This window comes from Hyperoodon ampullatus (assembly GCF_949752795.1).
Source record: "Hyperoodon ampullatus genome assembly, chromosome: 15".
Classification (NCBI taxonomy): domain Eukaryota; kingdom Metazoa; phylum Chordata; class Mammalia; order Artiodactyla; family Ziphiidae; genus Hyperoodon; species Hyperoodon ampullatus.
Window position 1 is genome coordinate 19,922,501 of NC_136928.1, and position 18,156 is coordinate 19,940,656.

At 48.1% G+C, this 18,156-nt stretch overlaps 1 protein-coding gene across 15 annotated transcripts in view; it reads left to right on the plus strand.

The window, feature by feature from the left end:
* The window catches only part of MAP4K4 (mitogen-activated protein kinase kinase kinase kinase 4), a gene marked incomplete at its 5' end in the record, with an annotated part of 173,932 nt that overhangs the window by 113,260 nt on the left and 42,516 nt on the right, over positions 1-18,156 (plus strand). For all 15 annotated transcript variants that reach the window (XM_079721334.1, XM_079721336.1, XM_079721329.1 and 12 more), the window contains 8 exons: positions 1,037-1,147; positions 5,177-5,267; positions 5,694-5,824; positions 8,436-8,490; positions 9,898-9,976; positions 13,580-13,755; positions 15,241-15,313; positions 16,810-17,020. In XM_079721334.1, coding sequence (XP_079577460.1) covers positions 1,037-1,147; positions 5,177-5,267; positions 5,694-5,824; positions 8,436-8,490; positions 9,898-9,976; positions 13,580-13,755; positions 15,241-15,313; positions 16,810-17,020 — 927 coding nt within the window. The remainder of the gene's footprint in view (positions 1-1,036; positions 1,148-5,176; positions 5,268-5,693; positions 5,825-8,435; positions 8,491-9,897; positions 9,977-13,579; positions 13,756-15,240; positions 15,314-16,809; positions 17,021-18,156) is intronic.

The window sequence follows — 18,156 nt, forward strand, 5'->3', positions numbered from 1 at the left end:
CACGATGATGACACCGAGATAGTGTCAGATCTGTGGTTATCACGTTATGCCAAAGGTACTGGACTGGGGCTTCCCTGGTGGCGCAGTGGTTGAGAGTCGGCCTGCCGATGCAGGGGACACGGGTTCGTGCCCCGGTCCGGGAAGATCCCACATGCCGCGGAGCGGCTTGGCCCGTGGGCCATGGCCGCTGAGCCTGCGCGGCCGGAGCCTGTGCTCCGCAACGGGTGAGGCCGCAGCAGCGGGAGGCCCGCGTACCGCAAAAAAAAAAAAAAAAAAAAGGTACTGGACTTACAGGGCAGGAAGATAGATGAATACTATTCTAATTTTTAAAAAAGCCATTAGAGACTATTTGCAAAGTTAGGATAGTAAAAGGGAAACAGTTACCTTTATTTCCATTGCCCGTATCCAAACACAGTTAAATTTTTAGAATAGTTCAACTCAATTTATTTTCTAAGTACTTTGGAAATATACTTGTGTTCGTATTGTTGAAACATTTAGGTATTGTAAATAGTGTCTTTTAAAAAATGATGCGCTGCTTAAAAATAGTATTTCTCTTTTTAAAGAGAAATTTTAAAACTATTTTTAGACTGTACTAAACCCAGTGAATATAAAATAGTTTGAGAATCACGATGTGTGGAAAATAGAACATTTTAGACACTGGCAGGTTGGAAAGCCTGTTAAAGAGTATTTGGATCAGATTTCTGATGACTGGGCGTTGATTAGGAGCAAACGGTCCACTTGCATCTGTGCTCAGGAGACAAGGGGGGCTTCAGGGCCTCTGCACGGGCTGCACTGTGGAACATGCAGACGCCGATCTCCTGGACCGGATGTCCGTGCCGAATAGATGGGGTGTGATGAGATAACGCTCTCAGGAATTCGGTGCCTCCACAATGGTTGTGCGCCCAGACCTTTAGGAAAGGGAGGGGGGTTAGACTCTCCCCCCCACCCCCCGACCTACCCAGGTGTGTGCTGACATCTGTGATGCTCTGGCCACTGGGGGGACGTGTTGGCCACAGCGTGTCTTGTCTCTCTCCAGCTTGTTATGGAGTTCTGCGGGGCCGGGTCCATCACAGACCTCGTGAAGAACACCAAGGGCAACACGCTCAAGGAAGACTGGATAGCCTACATCTCCAGGGAGATCCTCAGGGTAAGTGGGGCGCAGCTGAGGCAGCCAGGCGTGGGCTTGTGTTTCCATTTCCGTTTGCCCAGCCCCGAGGGTTTCTGTGCATTAGTTGCGACCTGTACAGGTTATTCTTTTCGTGGCAACCAAGGGTTCTGTATCACCAGCTGGCTTTGATAGTTTAAGCCACATCATGATTTTGAGTCTGGCAAGTATCCAAGGAAACTAGACTTAGAATAGTTTTTTTTTTTGGTATTTCCCTGAATTCATCCTGCAGTTATGAAGAAGAAAATCAGAGTGGAGAGGAGGAGAAATAACCTCTAACTCTTGTGTTTATGGGAATCGTGTGTCTAAGCTCATAAAGCAATATTAATGGTGCTGAATGCTGGCTTTCAAAATCATCTTGTGGACTTCGGCATTAACTGTTAGAATCTGTTGCAGTATTTATGAGGAGAAGTTCTAATGTTTAATGTTATTTACAGCCAATTGGAAAGCTGGTTTATGATGTCAGAGCAAGTTCTTGGCTACCGTTTTAGCGGCTTCTAAATGATTCCTTTCAGTAGTAGAGATGTCCTGACAGCACAGGCAGAGTGTTTGAAAATTCCGTACTTGAAAACTGCATGTGAGTTGCCAGTGGGCCTCTTCCCTCTGGTCAGCCGGCACAGTTTTTCTCTCTACTTTACCCCTCAATTACACACTTAAATTACTTGGTTGGATTTCATTTACCGACCACATTTAAAAAATAAAGACTATGGAGTTGAACTGGAATCTAATTCTTATGTTTCTGTCACTAATAAAAAAATGTTTATTTTTTATTTATAGATAAATTTGCTCCACTTTTTACGTTTAAGTTTCATAGAGGACTGCAGGATTAAAAAATGCCATCTAGAATTCAGAGATGGTTTGAATTTCTTTTTATTTAGAAAGTTTACAGAGCCCTTGACAATAGACAATTCCCTTAGGAAAACCAGTTGTAGAGGGTGAGATGGGAGACCCCGTCTTCTAATCATCACATACAAATTTCATTATAAAAATATCAAGATTCTTTTATGGTTATTATAGGAGCCTTAACATGGGAAACTAAGCCTCCTGCCCTATACTGCTGTGAGGGAGTTCAGTGAGTGGGCAGGTGTATTTATTATCTTGATAATGAAAACTCAGAGTGGGCAGGAGAGAGCAGTGGCTAAGAGCACGGGCCTCCAGGGAGGTAGACTTGGGCTCGAGTCCTGTGGGCAGGAGAGAGCAGTGGCTAAGAGCACGGGCCTCCAATGAGGTAGACTTGGGTCTGAGTCCTGTGGGCAGGAGAGAGCAGTGGCTAAAAGCACGGGCCTCCAGTGAGGTAGACTTGGGCTCGAGTCCTGTGGGCAGGAGAGAGCAGTGGCTAAGAGCACCGGCCTCCAGTGAGGTAGACTTGGGCTGGAGTCCTGTGGGCAGGAGAGAGCAGTGGCTAAGAGCACGGGCCTCCAGTGAGGTAGACTTGGGCTCGAGTCCTGTGGGCAGGAGAGAGCAGTGGCTAAGAGCACGGGCCTCCAGCGAGGTAGACTTGGGCTCGAGTCCTGCCTCTGCAGCTTACCTTTTGCATATCCCCTGCCAAGTTACGCAACTTTCCAGACTTACTTTCTTCATATGTAACGTTTAGGTCCCAGTCCTATGAAGGAAGTACCATTATTATGAGCAGTAAATGAGTTTTAGTGTCAGGAATCAGTTAATGTAACATGTGGGTAGGTAACTAAGTGTATACAACTGTTTTTCCACCATTGAACTCAAGACAGCATTTTTTGAAAGAAGCCCAGCTTGCTTGAGGCCCCAGATCAACCCGAACATAGTAGCTCAATGAACATCTTTTCAAGATGCAGCAGATGTTTTCCGCCCCCGTGGGCACGTGAAACGAGCGTTTCCTTCACGTCACTTCATCTAGGATGGGAATTTTTCCCACGACGAACGTCTAAATGGACTAACCTCAAACAAAAGCTTCTGGAAGAGTCAGTGTCATGTACTCATGTGTTTCATCATGGGTCACGGGAGTCAGTGTTGGGAAAGAGAGAGCAGCGTGGTGAGAAGGCCGCTCATGGGGAAGGAAAGCAGGGCGTCCCAGAGCCATGCCGGGGGCTGATTTCTGTGGGGACAGACGTCCTCATTCCTTGGTGGATGGTAGAGTCAGTTGCTGTGGAGTGAAGATCTGAGCAGGTTGAGAGTTGTGGGCACGCGGGCCTCAGACGGCAGTAGAAAAGCTCTCCTGGCCCCATTGAGAGCCTCGAGACACGAAGCCGCGTGTTCCTTCCGGCCCGTTTCCATGGTCACCATCCACACAGCAGCCTCGCGTTTTCATAGAAACCAGCATAGATTATCCTGAGCGTGGGCAGTTACAGCCTCTCCCAACCAGCACTGAAGACGGCCTTTGACTGCTGCTTCATTCTGTGAATGCGACGGACTTACAGGACCGTGTTTCCGAGTTGTGGACCTTGATTCATTTGCTCTTGGATGGACGCTGACTGTGTACTGGACTTGCCATCTCTGCTGAAGAGGGAGGACTGTGGCTCACCATGGTGGGGGCGGTGGAACGCGTACTCCCTCCCAGACCCTTCATTCAGGAAGACTGTGTCCGCTGCGCAGATCCTCGCGGCTCGGGCTCACGCGCTGTACGAGCTGGCAGACACACCAGCAGCGGGCCCTCCCAGAGGCAGTACCCGCAGCCCTAGGGCAGGGGGATTGCTTGACAGGAACCAGAGTGCAGGCAGGCCACGTTCGTCTGAGAAGATGTGGCTACTTAACATCTGCTGCTAAGATAATTCTGGAGAAGTGTAAGAAGGGGGGTTTGTGAACATTAAGAGAATAAAAAATGAACCGAAGTAATAAAAGTAGGAATTACGAAAGAGGGAAGCTGCAGTTTTTCATCTCTTCTTCCGCTGTTCAAAGGTACACCAGGCTGAAAGGAGGGAGTTTCTTCCTAACGATACCATGAAGATACCGTATACTTTTAGTGTTTTTCCCCCTAGTTGGTGCTTTGTGGTATAACACTGCACATCCTGTGTGCTGGAAAAATACCCAGAGCCATGACATAAGCTCTCTTCTGTTTCATAGGCAGACTGGTAAATGATTTTAGAAACCCCCTATGTTAGAAAAATTAATGTTCTAGGGCAGCTGTTACATTTAATTCATATCCTACAAAGTAATGATGACAATAAAACCCCACAAAGAAGTTAAACAGGACAAATCAAATGAGTCGTTACTTCTCATCTGCCCTTTTTGAATTGAGGCGTTTTGGAGTTAGTAGGTTGCTTGTAGCTTACGGAGGCAGGCTCTAGATTTGGCTTCTCTAGCTAAAGTCAGGACAAGTAAATGAGTTGTGAGAATGATGCCTTTTGGTCTCTCTGACCATATTTGGATGAAAACTGTATTTTTGTTCTCCCACCACCTCTCACCAGAGGCATGCTCTGGGCTTCGTTCCAGATACGAGGTCATCAAAAAGTGCTGTATGCCCAGTAGGATTTATTTCCTTGGGAAAGAAAGATACTTGATTTGAACATAAAGCTCTTTTGATGGCAGAATTGTTCTGCACGTGGGGTGGAGGTCGGGTCGATCAGAAGTTAGCAGTTTGTCGCTCTTTGGTGGGAAAACCAGGCTGGATTCAAGGGCCAGACCTTAAAACCCACTCTCGCCCTCTGCTTTTCCCCTGGGATGCGTGTAGTTCAGATCTACCCCCAGGGTCACCCATTGCAAGATAGGCGTGCAGCGTGGGAAAGGAACCACCCTGTACACAAATAGCACAAATGACAGCAGAGACACTGCAGATGGTCGTTGAAAGCGTGCCGTTGGGGAGCAGCTAGAAGGTGGTAACCCTGCCCTTCCCCCCACCCCGGCCGTGACCCATTGGGATTGGGGGTGCTTCTCTCTGTGTGGTGTCATTGGTGATGTCTTGCTGGAAATGCACTGAGGTTGAATTGTATGTTCACAGAAACTTCTGGCCTGTGTGCACACTTTATTATAAAGGGTGTGTTCTGGGCTATTCACTTACAGCGACAGAGAACTAAATCCAGACCTGTCTTTCCTGCTCAGGGACTGGCACATCTCCACATCCATCATGTGATTCACCGGGACATCAAGGGCCAGAATGTATTGCTGACGGAGAATGCAGAGGTGAAGCTTGGTATGTGATGGGCGTGCCACGTGATCTAATACCCTGCCCGAGTGCAGTTAGCTGAAAACGTTACCCCCGTTTCTCCTTCTGTCTTACTTAAGACTTGGGAGCTGGGCTTACTGCTTAGCCTGGTGCCTGACTCCCTTCCCCCATGCTCCTGGCTCAAGTCCCTCTGGTGGTCGCAGTTGCGATGCTCAGGGAGGTGGCAGGTCCAGCTTCCCAGGGAGCTCCCAGGCTGGTTGAGTGTCTTGCCGTCTTGGTGGCTTGGCCCTGGAGAAGGTGCTCCTTCCTTATCCCTGTTGGTGGGAGGTTGTAGTCTGTGCAGTGTTTCTGTTTGGTTTACTCTGAAGACCTCTGATCCTCACACTCTTCACCTGGCTGTTGACTGGTTTGTTAATTGTGTTCTCCTTCCCCTCCTTCCTCTTCCTGCCACAGTGGATTTCGGTGTGAGTGCTCAGCTGGACAGGACCGTGGGGAGGAGAAACACCTTCATAGGCACCCCGTACTGGATGGCTCCCGAGGTCATCGCCTGTGACGAGAACCCCGACGCCACCTATGATTACAGGGTGAGGCGCCGGCCCTGCCTTCCTGCGGGTGGGGCTCCGCCTCCAGTCCCCCCTCCCTGCTGCTTCACTGAGGACCACATGGACCCCTGCTGCAGGGGCACGTCTGCTGGGACAGTATTTTGAGGCTTTTTTTTTTTTAGTCCATTCTGCATCACCTCTGTTCTGTTACTAAGTACGATGCTGCTTTCAAGGTGGGGTGGGGCTGTGTGTCACTCCGTAGCTGGTAGAAATTTTTTTGTCCTGAGTAAATTCAGTGCTCCTGCCCTGTTTGCTGTCCTTTTTAACTTGAAGAATATATTATAATCATATTTATTATTTTAAAAATACTGGCAATATATAGCAATAGCTTCATCTGTGTGAAATTTTAGAGTGTGGTTAAAGAGCTTTGCAGCTTTGCTTTGGTCACAAATCTATGGAAACTATTAGAGTGACCTCTAGGGACTTGTATCAAGAATGCAGTTTTTGATCCTGATGTAAAACCCATATTTGATCATCAGACTCGGGTTGAATATGTCTGTAAAAACTACTTAAAAATTCTGTTGCCTTAAGTCAGTGAGTCAGAGTGGTTGATGTACCTGTTAATGATACTCACAATTGAGTTCCTGTCTTACAGCGTGCCAGTGTATTTAGTATTTATTGCAAATACCCAACTACTGGAACTCAATGTAAGCCTGTGGTGGAGAGGAATATTTATTTTATGTTTTTATGTGCTGAAATATTTTCAAATAGATTATAGGCTTTAGGAGTCTTCACTCTTTGTTATGTCATTGTGTATCTCTAAAATTTGAAAACATTTCTAACACATCCAAAATAGTATCATACCTAAGTAAATTACAAATGATTCCTTAATGCAGAGTCCATAATTAGACCCAGCTCGTCTATACCTGGTTTGTCCAAACCAGTATTCAGTATAGGACAAGACGTTGTATTTGGTTGGTTGGTGGTTGAGTATCTTTCAATGAAGGATATCACACCCTCTCCCCCAGCTCCCGCTTTCTGCATGACACCGACTTGCTGAAGAGGCAGTGTTCCACCCTTCAGGTTTATCTTACCATTTCTGAATTTTAACTTTCCAGTCTTTGTAATGTCATTTACCTTGTTTTCTATAAACTGGAGAGGCTCCATTAGTATCGAGAAAAGCCTTCCAAGATCCCTGAGAGGAGATGGGTGTGGTTTGTTTGCATCACCCCCATGAACACCTGGGGGTGTTCATGGGGGTGAACATGAACACCTGGCGGTCCCACCACTGATGCTGCCCATATTAGTTTCTGGTTAAGGTGGTGGATTGCTCTTTGTACCTGAGGGTATAGAAAACTCCGTAAAAATAAGGGAGCAGTTCATGGGCCTCTTTATTCTTGTAATAAAACATATGTGCTTGAGCCTCCATAGCATAGTTATAGGTTATTTAGGAAAACCCTTCAACTGAGCAACTTTAAGTAATTTCTTTATTAGGATAGTGTCTAAACAAAAGAAGGCTAATGATGAGAAAACATCTGTTATCTGCTTTTAGAAGATCTTGTTTGGATTTTAAGAAATTAGCTGATAAAACCTCATCTGTCATCCAATGTATATTGAATGCCTACCACGTGGTAGTCACAATTCTGGGGATACAAAGGTGAATAACAGACAAAAATACCTGTCCCCATGGAACTTGTATTTGAGTAGGGGATAAAGCTAAAATTCAAATTTTAGGGAATTCCCTGGCGGTCCAGTGGTTAGGACTCCACGCTTCCACTGCAGGGGGTATGGGTTTGATCCTTGGTGGGGGAACTAAGATCCTGCAAGCCGCATGGCGTAGCCTTAAAAAAAAAAAAAAAAAAAGGAGTAAAATTCAAATTTTAAAATTAATATTTTGGGGAATCGGAAGGAAAAGACCGCATGCACTTAACTTAATCTCAGACCCCCGACTAAGTTTGAAGGACGAGCAGAGAGACGTGGCAGCATGATTCCGTTTAGTGAGCGAGGGTGGGGTTTTTTTTTTTTTTTTTTTTTTTTTTTTTTTTTTTTGCGGTACGCAGGCCTCTCACTGCTGTGGCCTCTCCCGTTGTGGAGCACAGGCTCCGGACGCGCAGGCTCAGCGGCCATGGCTCACGGGCCCAGCCGCTCCGCGGCACGTGGGATCTTCCCCTCCCGGGGCACGAACGAGGGTGGATTTTATTAATTCTTCTGAGGACCTTTCATAAAGAGCACTTTCTAGCCTTTAAATGCTTCACATCATAGTTAAGTCTGAGATATTGTCATAAAACATAAGAGTAAACATCTGTCTAGGCTGGGAGTCTAAATCATCAAATGCTTGGAAAGAAATGAAGAAATGATGAACTGCAGAGCCCGCAGTGGGTGGGTAGGGAGAAGATGTAACGGGGACCCACCTTAGTTCAATCATAGAAACGAGCAGTTCTAATTAACAATCAGTGTTATCTTTATTGCATCTTCCATTCATTCTTTTGGAAGGTGTTCTTCCAGATGTGTTTGTGCTTTTAATTTCCTGGCGAACTTCCTTTTGGTTCGTACCCCAAAGAATGCAAGTGCGTCATTTGTGTGAATGATCAGCAGTGGTGAGTTGGTGGCCTCACAGCAAGGACAGTGTCCTAACTTCCCGCTTTGTTTGCAGAGTGACCTGTGGTCCTGCGGCATCACAGCCATTGAGATGGCAGAAGGCGCTCCCCGTAAGTAGCTTGCGTTCCTTTTCAGCCCAGTTCTGTGTAACTTAAACCTAGTCTCAAGGCTTCAAAGAGAGTGGCTGCATGGATGAAACTGTTCCTGATGGGGCGTTCAGATGAAGGGATCATAAATACAGTGGAGTTTTCGATGTGAAAGGAATTCTTGGCATGCATTCGTCCTTTTGAAGATCTCCCTGAGGTCCGTGGGCTATGTTATCTTTGATTTAAGTTGTAATCAGACGTGTGACCTGAAATTATTCTGATGTCAGATAATACACAGTAATTTTTCTTTTTACAGTTTGAACTTAATATTCAGTGAAACTGGTCCTACCACAGGAAATTTCAGTATTTCTTATGTTTTAACTTTACAAATAGAGGCACAGCCTTTTATCTGTGGAATAGCTTTTTTCAGTATTATCTATGTGAAATTTTGCTTCTGCTTTGGATTAAGTCAATGACAACTTCATGAAATTGATTTTTAATCAGGAACAGGGTAGAATTTCAGAGAGCAAAGGGAAAAACAGCATTTTCTGCTAGCCTCCCTTTAAAAAAAGTGTATACAAAGAATGTATAACTTCCTGATCCATAGTCGCTGCTGAATAAATATTTGTTGAATGAATGATAAAAGACTGCCCACAGCTAAGGATTAGTTGGCACTGCAGAAGCGGCCGTCTGTCTTGCTCACCACGTGCTCCCTTAACCTAGACGGGGAAGGACTGCCTGGCCCTTTGTCTCGGTTCTCTTTCACGGCAGGAACAGTACCCTCCTTTTCTTTGGCCCCTACTTCCCAACTGCCTTGTAAGAGTCTCTTGAAGGCAAATAAACACTCGGAAATACCTGATGTGACATACTCGTGTGTACACGCGCACCTAACACGCCTTCGTTGGGCAAGTGATCGGAGAACAGGCAGTCATTGCACAGAATTAAACAGTCCCATCTGGCCCCCGTGTTTTGCCCTTCCCTAGGCACACTCGCTCTAACAATCAGCAGCGAGCATTCCTGGAGGGCTTAACGCATCTGTGTTCCAGGTGTCAGTGTGAAGGCCTTTACGACCGAGTCTAATTTAATCCTCACAGCAACCCTAGGAAAATAAAGTTATCTCATTGTCATCTGCTAGATGGTGTGGAAACTTAAGCTGTTAGCTCCTTTAGGACGTTGAATCAATATTTATCTTTGATTTATGAAAACTTTCCAATGTCTGTTTGAAATTGTATGTTCTTTTCGTTGCGCTTGTCCTCCTCATATTTTGCTATGTTTAAGTGGGGTATTCAAGGTACGCTCTCAGCCGTATAACTAGATGTGCAGACTGCCTGACGTAAAGCATGCCGATCAGACAATGGGCAGAGCGTGTGCCCCTAGAGATCAAGAATGAGTAACCTGAGTACGTACTGACACGCCCTCTCCTCTCCCCAGCTCTCTGTGACATGCATCCCATGAGAGCACTGTTTCTCATCCCCAGAAACCCTCCTCCCCGGCTGAAGTCCAAAAAATGGTAAGCTGTGTGTGCTTTGTTGTTGCTGTTCTTTTCCTTTTTAAAAAAAAAAAAATCGTTCCTTTCTCTAGTTTGACTTCAAGGCAAAATTCTGGCCATTCTGAGTCCAAAAGAACACAAGAGCCAGCGCCCCAAAACACCAGTGAAAAAGTGTTGTGTCACTTTAGTTTTTAATGTTTCTTTTTCTTGATCAGTTGTCCTTGAATGATACAATAGTGACAAGCCACCCTATGAAACACCAACACGTTAAAGAAAAAGGTTCCATTTTAATACTTAAACATACCTCTCAGTGTAATATGTTTCTAAGCATCTTTACATGAAGAAGCAAAGCTGTGTTGACTTGTAGTTCCTCAGTTGAAGTAGTATCTTAAGATTCATGGAAGGGTTTACTGTAGTTACTGCAGAACTTTGAAGTCCGATGAGCCCCTGTCGCCCAGCAGCCTGCCTTGGAGGAGGGGTCCTCTCCCTGGGCTGCCCCTTCCTTCTCCCTCCTTGCGCATCTGCTAAACGGGATCGATCGATGCCGGGGAGGGAGACGGTGACGACCTCCGTGCAGGAAAGCGTTAGGAAGTGCGGCGGTGTGGGGTGACGCTGGTTTGGTGTAGTTTTAAAATCTCGGAGGGAAAGGGCAGTGCTTTGTTTCCTCGCTTGAGCATTCTGCCCGCTTGTTTCCTCCCGAGGGCTCCTCTGAGTCCTTTCCTGTCGGTTCCCGTCTGCACTCAGGCTCTCATGCACTCGGGCCCTCCCTCCCTCCTTTGCCGTTCCTGTTTCCTGGGCTCTGCTGTCTGTCTTACCTACTGTGGGTTTTTTTTTTTTCCTTTCTGAAACTGTTCTCATGAGTTTTCCAGGTGGTGTTGTCTCCTCTTAGGTTCTTTTTTTTTTTCCCGGTACGCGGGCCTCTCACTGTTGTGGCCTCTCCCGTTGCGGAGCACAGGCTCCGGATGCGCAGGCTCAGCGGCCACGGCTCACGGGCCCAGCCGCTCCGCGGCATATGGGATCCTCCCGGACCGGGGCACGAACCCGTATCCCCTGCATTGGCAGGCGGACTCTCAACCGCTGCACCACCAGGGAGGCCCTTCCTCTTAGGTTCTTGATTCTGATTCTGAAATAAGCCAGAGATCTCCATTTCAGCCTCCTCCTCTCCTGGCCTCGGTCTTTGGCTGTCGGGGCGTTGTGGAGCCTCTCTGCCATCGTGGGTGTGGACAGGCACGTGTACCGCCACTCATTTCTTTCCTGCTCCTCCCTGCCCTCCCCATGCTTTCCCCAGTGCATTTCACCATCCTTTCCCCACCTTTGTCTGCTGGCGGGGTTTCCTCCTTTATCCCGTCTTTCACCACATTCAGCTCTGGGGAACTGAGGTCGTCTGGTTCCACTTACCAGTTCTTGGCGAGGTTCTTTAACGCGGGACGGTTGCAACGATTTAGCCCCGGTTGGTCTCCTGTGTTAAAACATGATAACCGGGGGCGTCCATGGGTGGCCAGTAGATGTCACCAGGGAGTAAGCTGCGGGGCTGGGTGCCACTTCGTCTGGCACGTGCTGAACTGAACGATGCTCACTTTCCCCTTTCTTTTTCTCTGTCAGATTTTATTAAAGCGAGTTGATGCTCCACCTTCGGGGTGTTTCACAGTTTTGTCAGTCGGCCCCCACTCTTGATTATTCGGTCCATAACTTGCAGGTTTGCATTAACCGCTGTGTGTATATAGTACAGTGAGATAAAGAGACGGATGTAGATGACAGTAGATTCTGCCTGTGCTCTTCCACCAAACTTCCTCTAACTGAGCTTGATCAGATGCATTCTCAGCAGTTTATGTCACTGCCTCATTTTACCCCGGTGTTCTAAGCGGGGAGAGGGTTACAAACATGTGGTCCTTCTTCCTTTGCGGTTGCTGTCTTCTTGTCCACCAGATGTAAATTTCCACGACTGTCTTTGGAGAAGCGGCCTTTAAAAGATGATTAGTGGGCTCTCTTCCAGCAGTACCTGGCCATCGACGTTCAAGAATACATTGCAGGTCATCGATTCTCAGATGTTAATCTGTACACGCACATGAGAATCCCTTTGGAATCTTTTAACTTAGGGCTCCAACCTCAAAGTGTCTAGTTTCTTAGGTTTGAGGAGTGACCCAGGCGTTTGTATTTTTAATAAACTCCCAAAGTGATCTTTGTGGGCAGTGGGGTTTGGGAATCTCTGTGCTAAGAGCATTCCATCACTGCTGTGTAGAATCTTCTGCATTCTTCCTTAACCATAGAATAAAGTCACAACTTCAGGGCCCTTCTCTGAGCTGACCCTGACCTATTTCTTTTACCCTTTTCCACTTTTCATACTAGTAGCAGGAAACAATTCACTGTTCCCTAGTACTCTGCTACGTTGTTCATGTGGTTTCTGTCGCTCTGGAACAATGGCTTTTCTCTCCCATCTTTGGAATGTCAGAAATCCTCCTTTTTCTTGATGTCTGACCCACTCCACAGTCGGCAGTAGTTCTTTTTTCTTCCTCGCAGTTTGATTATACATCCGCTATTGTGTGTACATACATTATTTCCTATGTGTATCTCTTACAGAGCCTAGCATAAACAAATGTACGTCGTTGACACATAAATATTTGTTGAATTGAACAAAAATAGTAAGTTTGAGTAGAAACAGAAGACAATACAAATGATTCTTAAAAGCAGTGAAATAACTGGAAAGGACTGAACTAAATTTCTCAACCACATTTTTAAAGACTGAATAACTCATTCATTCAACAAAAATTTATTACATACCTATTGTAGTCTACATGCTCAGAGTTGGGCATTGCTGACAAATGGAGAAGTAGGAACCAGTCCTGACCTGTACCGTTTTAAACCAGGAGGAGAGACAGAAACATAAATGTGAAGTGTGCAGTGTGTTACATGCAGACAACCCCAAAGGAAAGGCTCCCGACCTGGGGAGGGCGGGGTGCAGTGTTGCCGGGAAAGGCTTACCGATGGGAGGGTGTCTGAGCTGAGTCTCGAAAGACAGAGTGGGTGAGGGTGCGTCAGCCGAGGCTAGGGAGGGGGTCACTGTGAGCCAGAAATGGAGAAACAGGCAAAAACAAAGTGGCTGGTGGGGTAAACGTTAACGGCAGGGTCATTGCCCCCCTCAGCACTATTATTTCTGCCTCTGAACGTTAAGCGTAGAGAACTGATATGTAAACCAGTCTGAAACTGATGGCAACGTCGCAGTGACAGGATCAAACCCCGAGTCACTTACTCGGCTCCCTTTCTTACTCTGTGTCTGTCCTTGTCTTCGAGGATCCTGCCGTCTCTCCTCTGCCGTCTTCACATTAGCAAAGACCTCCCTTTGCTCCCTGGCCTCCTCCACCCCGTGATGACACGGTCAGAAAGCAGCAGTAACTCCAGCTGCCTCCGAGGCCCCCTGTGTGTGGTGTGACTCCTAAACCGTGTTTAAGTGATGCTCCGGGCCCCGTGGTCCCTGCTTTGTTCCTTGTTTTATCCCTGTGCCTTTGCAGCGTTGTTCACAGTGAATTCTGGAGCCCTGCTCTGTTTGCAAGCTTGTAAGTTACTGATATTTTGGAGCTTTGCTCTTTGTGGTAGAAATTTGATGATCTTTTTTACTTCCTCTTCTAGGTCAAAGAAGTTTTTCAGTTTTATAGAAGGGTGCCTGGTAAAGAATTACATGCAGCGGCCCTCCACAGAGCAGCTTCTGAAACATCCTTTTATAAGGGATCAGCCAAATGAAAGGCAGGTTAGAATCCAGCTTAAGGACCATATAGACCGGACCAGGAAGAAGAGAGGAGAGAAAGGTATTAAACCTGTTTTTATTTTCATCTTAAAAAACATTTTTTTAGGTTTTTGCCAACCAGAATAGGCTATTCCTTTCCCACCCGCGTTTGTGCCCACCTGGCTGGGGCTTGAATGGTCTGTCTCTGCTTTGCACCCAGGGACGGGCCGAGGGGGCAGCTTGGCTCCAGCAAAGGGGACTGGCTCTGTGCAGTGTATTGCCAGGCTGACACTGGGTAGTGGGCACTGTGGCCAGTCAGCCCTCGATGCCGTCCTGCTCCTCCTCGGGGGCGCATCTTTGTGGCTGTGCTTTTTTACTTCATTATGGACCTTGTGTTCTGTCTGCATCAGGCAGGGCTCAGAGCGTCAGCTGGGAACATCAGTGTCCATGTGCTGTCCCGTTCCTCTCCTGCTCAAGAGCCCCAGGGTTTCCTACGCTTTATGGGGGTGGTGTGGTCAGGCCTGGGCCCCGTGGGCCTGACTGCTTTTCTGTCTTTACTGCACAACATGAACATTCGCTTTGCTAATTACGTAAGGTTCCATTTGGTCCCCAGTGTCTGGATTTCCTATCCTGACGTGTTCTGTGTCCACCTGCCTGGATTCAACGGTGTCTCCTGCCCAGCAACGTGCAGGCCAGGCTTCACCACCGTCTTCTCTAAACCTTCTTCTCTGGGGCCTCTGGCTCCCATTGACCTTCCTGTTCTGTGATTTTTTTTTTTTTTTTTTTTTGTGCTGTACGCGGGCCTCTCACTGTTGTGGCCTCTCCCGTTGCGAAGCACAGGCTCCGGACGCGCAGGCTCAGCGGCCATGGCTCACGGGCCCAGCCGCTCCGCGGCATGTGGGATCTTCCCAGACCGGGGCACGAACAGGTGCACGGGGCACACCGGGGCACGCCTGCATCGGCAGGCGGACTCTCAACCTCTGCGCCACCAGGGAAGCCCCTGTTCTGTGAATTCTTAACAGGAACTTTACAGAACGACACCGGATAACAGGCAACCCATTGCTGAAATTTTTTTGACACTCAAAGTTCAAGGCCAAAGAAGAAAGTAAAAAGAGCAAGTTCAGGGCAATCCCCGAGTGCTAAAAGTAACCAGATATATTCCTTATTGCCTTCGTTTGGGCAGTTAATCTCTTTCTTTCGAGTTTTGCCATCTGAGTGGACTTTGTGAATTTGCTGATGCTCCAGGACCCCTTTTCTTATGTGTCAAGGGCTCTGGGGCCCCTCTCACAGCCCTGCCCCCGCTCAGCCGTGCATCCCAGAAGGGACTGTCTCGAATACAAGAGAATCTGCTCTGCTGTGGGAAGTACGGCTGGCCCAGGGGACGACCACCATTCACGGTGGGAATTGGTGTCACGCTCCTCCTCCCCCCAAGTTCTCCACACACTTTACTATCTTCTCAAAGAATATATGGTTTTTATTTGGCGGTGATGCCCTCGGAGATGCTTACCTGTGCACGCAGTGTCACGATTCGTGAACTGACTCGTTTCTCTTGTCCTTTTCTTTACAGATGAAACCGAGTACGAGTACAGTGGGAGTGAGGAAGAGGAGGAGGAGGTGCCTGAGCAGGAGGGGGAGCCCAGGTAACGATGGGGCTGCTCGCGTCCCTGCTGGATGGAGAGGCTGCTCCTTGGCGGTGCCGGGGCTGCACGAGATGCCCGTGCAGTGGGACGGAGTCGTCAGTTACTTTGAAAGTGCCTTAATATCTTCCATTCTTCTGTTCTTTCAAAGACCCCTATAAACGTTCTCCGCCTCTGGAGCCTCTGACCCGGTGGTTCTCTACCGAGACTGCGTTGCTTCCTCTTCCCCCGGTCATTTGGAAACACGCAGGTTGTGTCTGGTCCTGGGGAAGTGGAGCTTGCCACTGGCATTTCTTGCTCCAGCAGGCGTGGATGGAAAACGTCTTGTAGCGTATGAAGTAGTCCTGCACACAGTTTCCTGCTCATGGGCCAGCAGGCCCCCCTTTGAAAACACTGTAGTCTTTCCCAAGACTTGTTGGCTGGTTGATTGGTTGGTTGGTTTTGCTCTTCCCACCCGTGTGGTCATCGGCATTTCATTGCCTCTCTTGGGGGTGCATTCTGTCCTGATCCATTTTATAGTCGTTTTGGTCCTCTCTGGCTCCCCGAGGTACAGTGAAGCAGAAGCTTGAAGATGTGGTAGCAAGAACCTCACAGCGACTCATTAATCAGGGAAGAGAGGATTTAAAAGCTTTAATAATGGTCTTGCCTGTCTGGTGTTCATGCTGCAGCTACATGTAGCTGACTAGCTAGAGAAAAGGAGGGTAGGCACAGTGGTTCGAGAGGCCTGTGGGGACCTGTGTGCAGAGAATGGGCGTTTGAAGAGGGCATATCAAGAGAGAAGAGAATTTATTGAAAAAAACTCCATAGTTACATAAAAGATTTGAATCCATTTGAGACTAAAATTTTTAGAGTAATTTGAACTGATTTCAGGAGCAATATAATTGTTTTGGGTTAGGGACGCGATATAACGAAAGAAGCAGTTTAGGAAGATTGATTTGCCATTTGTTCTGGGAGTTTTGAATGTGGAGAAGTGACTCTCAGCTGGGAGACCACCTAGGAGTGACGCTAATTTATCTGTGTGATGGCTCATCCTTGGGACCCACCTGGGCTCAGCTTCTGGCCCTGCAAGTAGAGAGAGTGGGAGGGGAGAGCTGACAAGGCATGCTGGACCGCGTGGGGAAGGTGAGGGAACGGCCAGTGCTGGAGATCGCTCTGGTATTACCGCCCGGGCAATCCCGGAACGTGATGCTGCTGTTCCTGGTGGGAAGCCAGGTGGTCACAGAGGGTCTAATGACACGTGGCAAGAGGTGGTTTCAGCTCTTCATCGCAGTTTGAGTTGATGTGAGATTTCCACGTAGAGCTGTCCTGTCAAACATCCAGGACAGAGTTTTAAGATATTTATGAGACAGGTGAAAGCAGGGGTGATGCTACTGAGTCGTAGGTTCATTACCCCCGTGGATTTGTTGGTTCGTTGGGTCTTGAGGTGGGAGGAGCTTGGAAGAGGCGGGGCGTGGACGTGGAGTATCCCGCGCCCCTGAGAGCCCCGCTTCCTCCTGCAGCTCCATCGTCAACGTGCCTGGTGAGTCCACGCTTCGCCGGGACTTCCTGAGGCTGCAGCAGGAGAACAAGGAGCGCTCCGAGGCCCTGAGGCGGCAGCAGCTCCTGCAGGAACAGCAGCTCCGGGAGCAGGAGGAGTACAAGAGGCAGCTGCTGGCGGAGAGGCAGAAGCGGATCGAGCAGCAGAAGGAACAGAGGCGACGGCTGGAAGAGGTAGAGCAGGGAGGTGTCCGAGTCGGGCTTCTCTGTCTTTATTCTCAGGCGCGGCCAGATGTTCAAAGGACCGTTTTCTGTGGCCTCGCGAGACAGGTAGTGCCTCTCCCCGGCTTGGCCAGCGAGGTCCCCTCTGAAGGGAGGGTGTGCTCGCACACTGGCAGGACCTCACACTCCCGGAGGCCCTAGACGTGTTTTCCTCTCTTTTATAAACTTCAGGGACCTGCCCCCAGTGACTCATCCTATTTGTGTGGGAGGCAGGGCCCAGAGGTGGCATCGCCCCGGCTCCGTGGAGGCCATGTATGCTATGGTCTGAGTTGGCCAGCTTGGCTTTGACCTCATTTCCGTTCCACTCTTGGCCTCTGGGTCCCAGTTGGTGTGTACATATTTTTCTGAAAACATACGTACACAGGAAAAACATTTTTCTACAAATTCCTTAACTTTAGGTACATTTAAGAGGAAGGGATGAAGAAGAGAATTATATTGGGCATGATACAAATGCTATTCTGTAATCTAGCTGTTGTGCTGGGATTAGTTACTTGTTGGGGCGGGGGACACATCTTGTACCACCTGCTCGTTGTTTTTGTTCGTTTTTGTTTTTGGCTGCGTTGGGTCTTCGTTGCTGTGCACGGGCTTTCTCTAGTTGCGGCGAGCGGGGGTTGCTCTTTGTTGTGGTGCATGGGCTTCTCATTGCAGTGGCTTCTCTTTTTGTGGAGCACGGGCTCTAGGCACGTGGGCTCAGTAGTTGTGGCTCGTGGGCTCAGTAGTTGTGGCTCGCGGGCTCTAGAGCGCAGGCTCAGTAGTTGTGGCGCATGGGCTTAGTTGCTCCGCAGCACGTGGCATCTTCCTGGACCAGGGCTCGAACCTGTGTCCCCTGCATTGGCAGGCAGATACTTAACCACTGCGCCACCAGGGAAGTCCCCCACCTGCTTGTTTAATTCATGAATACTATCGACGTTGGTACTATGGTTACCCACAGCTTTTTCATTTTTAATTCACAAAGACATTATTTCCCTATATTTCACCTGGGGCTCAAAAGAGTCTTTTTTCATTTCCTGATTGCCTTTTACTATATATATCACAGCTTCAGATTTCCCATTCCTAGTAGTTTGTTTCCGTTTAATTCATACATCTTG